Raw genomic sequence first — 12095 nt, forward strand, 5'->3', positions numbered from 1 at the left:
CTCTTTCTGTCTCTGCTTTAGAATATGTCCCAGCCGGAGATTAAAGATCCCTGGAATCTGTCCAATGATGAGTTCTACTATCCCAAACAGCAGGGGCTCAGGGGCACCTTTGGAGGAAACATCATCCAGGTAGGGGACAGTTGTCAAAGAATGAATAAGGCGTAGTTCACATTGCATGTCTTCATGCTTAGTTCAGATTTTTTTTGGGCTGTTGACATTATCATTTAAAGGTGCAGTGTGTAATTTTTAAAAGGATCTCTTGACAGAAATACAAAGTGATATACAAAACTATATTTTCAGGGGTGTATAAAGACCTTTCATAATGAACCGGTATGTGTTTATTACCTTAGAATGAGACCTTTTTATCTACATACACCGAGGGTCCCCTTACGTGGAAGTCACCATTTTGTGCCGCCATTTTTCTACAGAAGCCCTTAACGGACAAATTTTTTTACTAAGTTGTCTCCGATGATGACATGTTTGTCTGGTGGCGGCTACCGTAGCTTTTCTGTGTTTCAAAATCAAGGGGTGAGCAGTGGATTAAGCAATTTGTTGCATTTCGTGACCTCACCATTAGATGCCGCTAAAATTTACACACTGCACCTTTAAAGGCGGAGTGCACAATGTTTGAAAGCCAATGTTGATATTTGAAATCACTTAAACAAACACGCCCCTACCCCAATAGAATCTGAACCTTCTTTTAAAAGACCTGCCCCACACATAAGCGACCCCGGCAAGATTGTCGGTTAGTAGAAACGCCCCTTACTGCTGATAGGCTGCAAGTGTGTTTTGGTAGTCGGCCCGTCTCCTTTTCCAAAGCGTTTTTCAAACATTGTGCACTCCGCCTTTAAATGCGACTGCCATCACTCTCATGTGTAAACAGTATACGGCCCTAAAGTGACCCGTATGCGCAAAAGATGTGACGACACATATGTATCTGATGGAGGACCACATATGAAAGTGGCCTGGGTCTGATTTGAAAAAAAACGTAATTTGTGCTGTTTAGCCTGTCGTAAGAAAATCCGATATGGTCGGATTTGGGCCACTTTTGCCTGCAGTGACTGAAAATTACAGTTAGTTTCTGTAATTGGTTAGTGTAGCTTTTTTATAAACGGTCTCATTTTCTCTCTTTTAGCACTCCATTCCTGCTGTTGAGTTGAGACAGCCATTTTTCCCTACTCACATGGGACCCATGAAACTACGCTTATTCCATCGACCCTCCCTAAAGAAGTACTCATTCGGAGCTCTTTCCCAGCCTGGCCCGCACCCAGTCCAACCCCTACTCAAACACATCAAGAAAAAGGCTAAGGTATACTAATGAAATAAAATGTTCATTTTTGTATGTCATAGTATAATAATCTATAATAAATTGCATGTTTTGTGTTTAAAAAAAAATCTATCAGATTCGAGAGCAGGAGCGTCAGGCATCAGGCGGGGGGGACATGTTCTTCATGCGCACAGCACAGGATCTGACGGGAAAAGACGGAGACCTGATTTTGGCCGAATATAGTGAGGAGTACCCCCCTCTTTTCATGCAAGTTGGCATGGCGACCAAAATCAAGAACTATTACAAAAGAGTAAGTCACAAGAAATGCACAAACAAATTCAATGCTGAGCTATCATAACTAGTCAGTTCTGATATTCTTTGAAGGAAAAAGTAGATTTCGAAAATATTTATCATTGTGTGGAGTAGTGTTTAAATTATGGGGTCTTTGTCTGTGTTTTTTAACCCTTTGGTATGCTTTAACTCATTCCTCGCCATTGACGAGTTATCTCGTCAATTTAGAGAAAACATTTGCATGAAAAAAAACGGAAAAATGTATAAAAAATTACTTCATTTATAAGGAAATGTAAGCACATTTTTTTTGTTTTGTTTTTCCACTCCTTGGAATTTTTGATTATCATTCTGAATCTAATCTCTATCAAAATTACTTCACAAAAATGCAATTATTTCAGCTTTTTGCTCAAAGTTTTATATTTTTTAAGACAAATACCCATATTTAAGAGTTTATAAACAGAGAAAAAAATAAAGATAGATGAAACATTTTTTTCCCTGGTTTGTTTGAAAGCAGAGGGTCTGTTCTTTTATTTGATATATTTGTATATTTATATTTTAAGAAGAAAATTTTCCTCGAAGGCATTTTTTGAAATTAATTAATTAAATAATTTTAATTTCATTTTTAAATGAACCATCTCTTTAACATAATAATTATTGATTATTTGATGCAGATGATGATGTAATGCCAATGTTTATGTGTGTAGAAACCAGGTAAAGATCCTGGAGCACCTGACTGTAAATATGGAGAGACAGTTTACTGTCACACGTCACCTTTTCTGGGATCTTTGCACCCTGGACAAGTACTGCAGGTAATCACAGCAAATCCATCAGTTGCTGTAACACCTTCTGTACTCTTCTTACCAGCTATGTATCTCTAAATACAAACTCTGACATCTTGTGATCATGCTCAAGTGATGTGTTTTTGTAATTTTGTAATTAATAAGTGGTGTTTGTGTCACAGGCTTTTGAAAATAACTTATTCAGAGTGCCCATCTATCTACACAAGATGCCCGAGACGGATTTCCTGATTATCCGAACGCGGCAAGGCTATTTTATTCGAGAGCTTGTTGACATATTTGTTGTGGGGCAGGAATGTCCCCTCTATGAGGTGCCAGGGCCCAACTCTAAACGAGCCAACACGCACATCCGAGACTTTCTCCAGGTAACACCAGTTCTCTTCCTTGCGGTATTAATTTAAAATTTGAAACGATGGGTTTATAAAGACAGGTTTAAGTGATAACTGGTCCCAACACTGGTCCTTGCGTTACACCTTTACAGTACCTAATATACACCTATACTGCGCTACCAAGGCCAAAGGCAGTAACTTTGTTTTTGGCTGAAAATGAGTTATTGATATTTTTGATACCTTCAAGACCTCCATTAAAGAAAATAACTGCATACTAAAGGTCACAAAGTCAAAACTAAAAAGTCATTTTTCTCAGTTCCACAGTCTAGCGAGGTAAGGTCTTTTGCTTTCGTAGGACAGTATAGATTTTTGACAACATTGTCTGTTTTATCCCATTTTCTTATTGGTACATTCATTTATTTGCCCTGTCTTCAGGTGTTCATCTATCGTCTGTTCTGGAAGAGTAAAGATCGTCCTCGGCGAATTCGTATGGAGGACATCAAGAAGGCTTTTCCCTCTCATTCTGAGAGCAGCATCCGCAAACGCTTAAAACTCTGTGCTGACTTCAAACGCACAGGTGAACTTACAGCCTGTTTGTAACACACAGTTGATCCTAAATGAAGTCCTGCGATCAAATTTTAGCATTTGTTTTATAAGGAGGTTGGATTGCACAGGGAGGGAGAGTACATGAGAACGTGTTTTAAGTTCCTTTGTGTGTTTTGTCAGGCAGGTGGCAGATGCAGACAGGACAGATTCTGGTACAGGAAAGGTAGAGCAGAAGTTGTGTTACGGAAGTATCTCCAAACACATCATTGTTCCTTATAGAAAATTGCCCAAAAGAACAACTAGGGAGTGTATTAATTCATACTACAAAAATGTAAAACATCTGACATAATTAGTTTCATGTGTTACATATTCATTTTACTTATGTGTTGTCTGAGTCCGATGTCAGCGCAACAACAACTAAGCTCAAATGAATAATGCAAAGGGAAATATGAAAATGATTGCTTTGATTAACTCTTTAAGAAATGTTGCTTACAAATAAGTTCTATTTTCCCTACAGTAGGTAAATCAGTAATATTTTCTTAAAGATGAAGAGATCCAATTACACTGCGCTAATCATGTTGTATTCTTCCAGTTCTGTAATTGTAATGATCATACTTTCAGGCATGGACTCGAACTGGTGGGTTTTGAAGCCTGATTTTCGGCTTCCCACGGAAGAGGAGATCAGAGCAATGGTCTCACCAGAGCAGTGCTGTGCATACTACAGTATGTTGGTGGCAGAACAGAGACTAAAGGTATACATGGATCCACAGCCTTAAATATATTCTACTAGATTGTACTACGTCTGTCACTGTGAGAAACTTTTTTTATTCTGTTGTTAAACGTTTTTAATCAAGTTAATCCAAACGTAGAGTTAATATTTTTAGATACAATTAATTTTAAGCATCTTTAGTCTCACTTTATATAATTAGACTTTATTCCTGCCATGAATATAGCCTTAGAAGCTTGCATGGCGTTTAAAAGGAAAGAAAGAAAGGAAGATCCACACCTTTAAATACATACTTATCCAATCCCTATAATGAACAGTTTTCTAATATACAGGATTATGTCTTTCTTGCAGGATGCTGGGTATGGTGAGAAGTCGTTCTTTGCACCTGAGGAAGAGAATGAGGAAGAGTTCCAGATGAAAATTGATGATGAGGTCAGAGGTTTAACATTTTAAAATGGTCCTCAGAGGAATCATGCATACCACAGTGTTTTTTTTACTTATATTGAAAAGTCTGCTTTCATTGTTCTGGTGTGTGTGTGTGTGTGTGTGTGTGTGTGTGTGTATACCTGGTAATTATCACGTTGTGGGGACCAATTGTCCCCATGAGGAAACAAGCTTATAAATCAAACAGAATGATGTATCTTGAAAATGTGAAGTAGGAGAAGGGTTTCTGTGATGGTTGGGGTTAGGGAATTGGGTAGGTAAGGGGAATATAATATACAGTTTGTACAGTATAAAATGCATTACGTCTATGGAATGTCCCCACAAAACATGGAAACCAGTGTGTGTGTGTCTGTGTGTTTAGGTTCGAACTGCTCCATGGAACACAACCCGTGCTTTTATTGCAGCCATGAAGGGCAAGTGTCTTCTGGAGGTCACAGGGGTTGCTGATCCCACTGGCTGTGGAGAGGGATTCTCATATGTTAAGATCCCTAATAAACCTACACAGCAGAAGGTACGTACTTCATGACAACTAGGCATAGCTCCTGCCTATTAAACAGGTTTAAATATTCCACAGTCATGCTTTCACAATCACACAGTGTGTTTATTCATTTTTCAGGATGATCGAGAGCCTCAACCAGTCAAGAAGACCGTAACAGGAACTGATGCAGATCTGCGACGTCTGTCACTCAAAAATGCCAAACAGTTGCTCCGAAAGTTTGGGGTTCCTGAGGAAGAGGTGATACTGATAAATCCCTTATACAATTATCCAATCAAAGATTTTTTTTCCTGCTAATTACTGAACCACTAGTGGTTGGATGCTTGGATTTTAAATTTGTGTTTGTTTTCTAATGTGTTATATCTTTACTTGTCTTTAGATAAAAAAACTTTCCAGATGGGAAGTGATCGACGTTGTAAGAACCATGTCTACTGAACAGGCTCGTTCAGGTGAGGGGCCTATGAGTAAATTTGCTCGTGGGTCTCGGTTCTCTGTAGCGGAGCATCAAGAACGTTATAAGGAGGAGTGCCAGAGGATTTTCGACCTGCAGAACAAGTGAGAGCCTCAGAGAACCCAGTGGAGTATTTTAAACTTCAGGTTTAAACTCAATTAACATTGCACTTGTATTTGTGTGTTTTAGGGTGCTGGAGTCCACCGAGGTTTTGTCCACAGACACAGACAGCAGCTCAGCAGAGGACAGTGATTTTGAGGAGATGGGCAAGAACATTGAGAACATGCTGCAGAATAAGAAGACCAGCTCTCAGCTGAGCAGGGAAAGAGAGGAACAGGAGAGAAAAGAACTGCAGCGGATGCTGATGGGAGAAGATAACGATAGAGAGAGGGGACGAAAGGAACGACGCAAAGGATGTATGTTTGTGTATTTATATAAACCCATATCTATTCTTCAACTGTAAATCTAATAGCACTACGTGTATGTGTGTTGCAGCGAGCGCCCTCTCCACCAGCTCTCACAAAGACGACGACGCTTCCTCTGTCACTAGCCTGAACTCTTCAGCAACAGGGCGTAGGCTGAAAATTTATCGCACCTTTCGTGATGAAGACGGCAAAGAGTATGTGCGCTGCGAGACTGTACGCAAACCTGCCGTCATTGACGCTTATTTACGCATACGTAACACAAAAGATGAAGATTTCATGTAAGTGTTTTTGGTGCATGTTGGGTGTTTGGCTTGTTTTAGGGATGGGGCGATAAATGCGGATACACACTAATAATACCTATTATTATAATACACTGCTTTTTCATGTACTACGGCTTTTGATTAGTAGGAAGTCTTTATTAATCTGAAATCACTGTTAGTTTGAGTCATTTATAACATGGATTTGAAAAAGCAACACTTGTCAAACATAATCATTATACATATTCTTTATTATCATGGAAATGCCTGAAATGTTTTGAAGAACAGCAATATAAATATATCCTTAAGCCATTTCCTGGAGCCGCGTGTGTAATGGTACGTTCACACCAGACATGGAAGAGGCGGCAAAAATGCGCTATTTGCGCATAGTTGGACACTTGAACATTTTGAGTTTACTCGCTTCATTCGCACGTGAAATTCTAGGCATTCGAGACATTCACGCGTAAATTGTTCTACCTTCTCACTCATTTTCTTCCAAACAAGATCCTTTTAATTTCTGTAAAAGTACGAAGATGTCTCGTATAGGGATGATGATTGTCCTCCATTGTTTTGTTTTTATGCCTCCGCTTGCTTTCTGTAATCACGTCACTGCTAGAGCAAGCTCCTGATTGGTTAACAGTGCTCTGCGCCGCTCCTTCCACGCATTCCGCGCCATCTGCGGCGCTCCTTGCACGCATTCCGCGCAGCTCCTTCCACGCACTCCGCGCCGCCCCTTCCACGCATTCCGCGCCATCTGCGCTGCTCCTTCCCCCATTTTGCGCCATCTGTGCCGCTCCTTCCCTGCCATCTGTGCCGCTCCTTCCCTGCCATCTGTGCCGCTCCTTCCCCGCCATCTGTGCCGCTCCTTCCCCGCCATCTGCGCCGCTCCTTCCCCGCATTTTGCGCCATCTGCGCCGCTCCTTCCCCGCATTCCGCGCCACCTGCGGCGCTCCTTCCCCGCGTTCCGCGCCATTTGCGCTTACCGGGCCGCAGGATGCCTACTCGCATCTTTGCATTGATTTGACATGTAAATCACTTGCGCTTGCCGCCTCTTTCACGTCTGGTGTGAACGCACCATAAAGGTTCTTCTTCTGTGCCCTTTGGCTTTTGAACGTAGTGGCATTTCACCGTAATTGAGAAGCATAGCAAGCATCATCGGCCGATTTATCGGCCCATCCCTAGCTTGTTTGTATAAATTTCCATTTATTCTAAATGGTGTTTTCGTTGTTTTTGTGTGTGTCTCCGTGAACCTGTCTGTTGTGCAGCCGTAAGTTTGCGTTGTTAGACGAGCAGCACAGGGAGGAGATGAGAAAAGAACGGCGAAGAATCCAGGAGCAACTACGACGCCTCAAACGAAACCAAGAGAAAGACCGATTTAAAGGACCGCCTGAGAAAAAGACCAAGAAGGCCAAAGAGCGACCAGACCTGAAGGTACCAAAGCCTGATCTTTTCTCAAGCCTTGCTGTTAAAAAACTCTTTCTGATATTTGCCTATACAGACTAAGGCTAATGTTTCTCTTGTCTCCAGCTGAAATGTGGAGCATGTGGTGCGATTGGCCACATGAGAACCAATAAGTTTTGCCCGCTGTACTACCAAACCAATGCCCCACCCTCAAATCCAGTGGCCATGACGGAGGAGCAGGAAGAGGAGTTGGAGAAGACGGTGATCCACAATGACAATGAAGAGCTTATTAAAGTGGAAGGCACTAAGATCGTGCTTGGAAAGCAGCTCATTGAAAGGTAATACAAAAATAAAATGTCCATGAACTTTATTGACTTCAATGGTTGTTGATTAAAATTGATATAGATATGTAATGGAAAGTATATTCTAGGTGTTGTGGCTGACAGGTTTACATATTTTTTTTGGCCTTCATTAGCTAATTATCTTTGCTTGAAAAAGCCAACATAATTTTGGTGCACTTAAACTTATTATTATCATTATTAGTGGTGCTTGCGTTTATGCAAAGCATCACCATTATTATTGCTCAGGGATATTCTGATTCTTACAACCGGACAAAATTTTGTACAGTAACTCGTCCCACACCGTTTGACATAGACACATGAATAAGGGCTTATATTGACCGGTTTTATTAAGGAACGGTGTGATATGACTTTTATAAGCGATCAGATGCGTGATTTTCGAAAAGGGGGCGAAAAAACACCTGAAAAATCCCATTAACTTAACATTGCATCGAACTTTGACAGGTCATAGCTCTGCTCGAGGATTTTGTAGAAACATGTGGGTTACAACATTTGAAGAGGGTGGTAGACTCTGTAAGAACATAAGTCACATTGGGGTATACATTGTACCCCTCGGGTGTAAGAGGCATCCAAAATTTCCCATTGACTTATAATGGGGCAGGGACATGCCCATATAAGGGAATAAAAACTTTCCAGATGGGATATCTTTGCGTTACAGTGTCGTTGAAACAAGAGGTTGGGCTAATTTTACTCAGACATCCAATCAGTCTCTCATGATCATCCCATAGCTATTAAGCCATGCCCCTAGCAACCATTTTGGGCACCCTAGCAACCGATCCCATAGACTGCCATTATAAAATGCCCAGATGGATATCTTTGCAGCACAGTGTCATAGAGACATGGGGGTGGGCTCATTTTACTCAGGCATTCAATCAGTTTCTTGGGATTGTTACAGAGGTATTAAACCATGCCCATAGTAAGCACTGTTGAGCACCCTTTCTCAAGCCAACATAAAGTTTGTTTTACTTTTACCTCATCTAGTTTTTAAATAGTCCTGCTGTGTAACACATACAATAAAAAGTACAGATGTGTATATACAACTAAGACTAATAAAGTATTTTACAAAATATGTCTAATCCATGAATTTTTTTCTCAGCGCTGATGAGGTACGGAGAAAATCTCTGGTTCTGAAGTTCCCCAAGCAGCAGCTTCCTCCCAAAAAGAAAAGACGTGTGGGGACAACCGTGCACTGTGATTACCTCAATGTAAGTGTTTTTTTGTCTCTCTAGGCCTTGTTAAAGTGATCGTATTGTTGTATTGATCAACTGTTACGCTGTCTCCTCCTCAGCGTCCTCATAAGTCAATCCATCGCCGAAGGACTGACCCAATGGTCACACTCTCCTCAGTCCTGGAGAGCATCATTAATGACATGAGAGACCTTCCTAATGTAAGACACGCTCCCCTACACTTAGTCATGCTTTCCACATGAAGACACAATCTAATTGTCATGTTTGTTTTACAGACCTACCCCTTTCATACTCCTGTGAATGGCAAGGTGGTTAAGGATTATTATAAGATAATCACACGGCCGATGGATCTGCAGACATTACGTGAAAACGTTCGTAAACGCATGTACCCGTCACGAGAAGAATTCAGGGAGAGTGTCGAACTTATCTTCAAAAACAGTTCTACGTACAATGGTACTTCATTTGCATTTGACTGACACTTTAAAAGTACATTTAATGTGTATGTGTCTTTCTTCTAATGCAATATATCGAGTCAATAAGTTTGTGTATTTCCAGGTGTAAAACATCCTTTAACCCTTGTCGCTCAGATGATGCTGAATCTTTGTGATGAGAAACTGAAAGAGGTAGATATAAATCTTTCACTAGAATCCTTGCAGAGATTTTAAACGAGGGCTAATCTCATCATCTCATTGACTTTGCAGAAAGAGGAGCGATTAGTTCGTTTAGAGAAAGCCATTAATCCTCTTCTGGATGATGATGATCAGGTTGCATTCTCCTTTATCCTGGACAACATTGTAACTCAGAAGATGATGGCTGTTCCTGATGTGAGCGATGACCATATATCTATCATATCTGAAGCTTCCAAAAGTATCTTGAAAAAAAAATGTTAATCTCTCTCTTTTTCTGTAGTCCTGGCCCTTTCATCATCCTGTTAATAAGAAGTTTGTTCCAGATTACTATAAGGTCATAATCAATCCTATGGACCTGGACACCCTCCGCAAGGTCAGGAAGATTTGTCCGTGTGTGAGAGCAAGGATCTTGTGCTGTAATTGACAATATCTAAATGTGAATGTGTTTGTGTGCAGAACATCTCAAAGCACAAGTATCAGAACCGGGATGTCTTTCTTTTCGATGTCAGCCTCATTCACACCAACAGTGTCAGTTACAATGGTAAGAAACAAATGTATATTTTAAAGGATTGGTCAGTTTTCTTAAAAAAAATCCAGATAATTTACTCACCACCATGTCATCCAAAATGTTGATGTCTTTCTTTGTTCAGTCAAGAAGAAATTATGTTTCTTGAGGAAAACATTCCAGGATTTTTCTCTTTGTAATGGACCCCAACACTTAACAGTTTTAATGCAGTTTCAACGCAGCTTCAAATGACTCTAAATGATTTCAACTGAGGCATAAGGGTCTTATCTAACGAAATGATTGTCATTTCTGGCAAGAAAAATAAAAAATATGCACTTTTATACCACAACTTCTCTTCTTCCTCCAGCTGTGTGACGACGAGCCAGCACGACCTTACGTAATTGTGTAATGACGTGGAAATAGGGGTGGCACGGTTCATGAAAAAAATCTGAACCAATCGGTTCGCTTGTCTCGGTTCGGAGCGCGTGTGCGTTGCACGGTTCAACGGTTCATGGCATGCGCAATGTAGCCTCATACCCTGTATGTGACCTCAGATAGCGCGAAAGAAGAGGTGACTGGTTTGGAGTGTAAGTACTGCAGGTTATGTCACGTGTAGAAATGGCAAGTGGGAGAGAAAAGGAAGCGTCGTATGTTTGGTGTGTGGAATTTTTTTTTCATGTTACCTGTGATGACAGCAGAAATAAAACAATAGATAGAACTGCAGTCTATGGGTTGAATGTGTTCGATCAGCCACAGGAGACTGCCTTCTCTCCAACCATTCATCTAATATGAAATACTGAACACAATGTTTTATGTCTTTTTCGTATTGAGCGCTATTTTTAGACTTTCATTGATAAAACGAAAGCGGCTGATTTCCACGTAGTTTCATTTTGCTACCGAGTAAAAGTTGCGCGATCTTATTTCATACATTGCCCCTCAAAGTAATCAGGACAGAAGTAGTCAAAAGTGGACAAAAGAGACGGGTTTAAATATTACAGATGTAAACTTTGTTTCTCTCTCGTCCACATATACTCTCTGCAGTAAAAAAGCAGCCTCTCAGTGATAAATCTAAGAGCTACACTGAAGTTGGCATTTTGATAAATGCAAGTTATCTTTGTGTGCTAAAAAGGCACATAAGTTCATGTAGATGACAATACACGTTCTCTTTTTTGCCAAATAAATGAAAAGCATGTTGAAATAATCAATGTCTTCACTCTTGCTGTATTAAAATCTCCCCTGGCGTTCCTCAGAGATGGTCCCAATAATGTGCTTAAAGTCAAATTCAGTTTGTGCATGATTACATGATATAACTTTTTTAATACTGTATCCTAAATTATGGATAATAAATACATTAATAAGATAAAACATTTCTGGAGTGTTAAAAATTAAAAGAAAATAGAACAACAAGAACCGTACTGAACCGAGAACCGTGACCATAAAACTTTGATACGAACCGAACCGAGGGTTTTGTGAACCGTGCCACCCCTACGTGGAAAGGTCACGTGTTACATACATGAAACGCACATTTGCGACCATTTTAAACAATAATCTGACGCAAAGACATTAATTTGTATCATTCCACATACAACAACGTTGGGACGGTCCTCTTTCTCCACACTTGTAAACACTAGGGTGTAGTTTCGATACGTCATCCGTGACCTCTTGGCGTGACGACGTACTACGTGAGGTCGCGCTGGCGCGTCACAAGACCGGATATAGACGAGAAGTTGTGGTTTAAAAGTGCATATTTATGCTTCATTTGAGATTGTTTAGAATCTTTTGAATTTGCAATTTTAAACTGCATTAAAACTGTCAAGTATTGGGGTCCATTTAAATGAGAAAATCCTGGAATGTTTTCCTCCAAAAACATAATTTCTTCTCGACTGAACAAAAAAAGACATCAACATTTTGGATAAATTTTCTGGAATATGGACTTATCCTTTAAGTGATCAGATTTATTTCGTATTATGCATTCATTGACCGT

At 40.2% G+C, this 12095-nt stretch overlaps 1 protein-coding gene across 5 annotated transcripts in view; it reads left to right on the forward strand.

Annotated features, from left to right (window-relative positions):
• The window catches only part of taf1 (TAF1 RNA polymerase II, TATA box binding protein (TBP)-associated factor), a 28896-nt gene that overhangs the window by 5715 nt on the left and 11086 nt on the right, over positions 1-12095 (forward strand). For 3 of the 5 annotated variants that reach the window (XM_073861119.1, XM_073861121.1, XM_073861123.1), the window contains exons 13-35: positions 22-129; positions 1136-1309; positions 1404-1577; positions 2263-2367; positions 2520-2720; positions 3120-3261; positions 3415-3453; positions 3852-3982; positions 4309-4389; positions 4763-4912; positions 5018-5137; positions 5277-5452; positions 5538-5764; positions 5844-6051; positions 7296-7461; positions 7558-7769; positions 8887-8995; positions 9079-9177; positions 9253-9430; positions 9533-9600; positions 9679-9801; positions 9887-9979; positions 10063-10147. In XM_073861119.1, coding sequence (XP_073717220.1) covers positions 22-129; positions 1136-1309; positions 1404-1577; positions 2263-2367; positions 2520-2720; positions 3120-3261; positions 3415-3453; positions 3852-3982; positions 4309-4389; positions 4763-4912; positions 5018-5137; positions 5277-5452; positions 5538-5764; positions 5844-6051; positions 7296-7461; positions 7558-7769; positions 8887-8995; positions 9079-9177; positions 9253-9430; positions 9533-9600; positions 9679-9801; positions 9887-9979; positions 10063-10147 — 3169 coding nt within the window. The remainder of the gene's footprint in view (positions 1-21; positions 130-1135; positions 1310-1403; positions 1578-2262; positions 2368-2519; positions 2721-3119; positions 3262-3414; positions 3454-3851; positions 3983-4308; positions 4390-4762; positions 4913-5017; positions 5138-5276; positions 5453-5537; positions 5765-5843; positions 6052-7295; positions 7462-7557; positions 7770-8886; positions 8996-9078; positions 9178-9252; positions 9431-9532; positions 9601-9678; positions 9802-9886; positions 9980-10062; positions 10148-12095) is intronic. The other 2 variants (XM_073861120.1, XM_073861122.1) reach the window with 1 other exon arrangement.

Source organism: Misgurnus anguillicaudatus, chromosome 22 (genome assembly GCF_027580225.2).
Source record: "Misgurnus anguillicaudatus chromosome 22, ASM2758022v2, whole genome shotgun sequence".
Classification (NCBI taxonomy): Eukaryota; Metazoa; Chordata; class Actinopteri; order Cypriniformes; family Cobitidae; genus Misgurnus; species Misgurnus anguillicaudatus.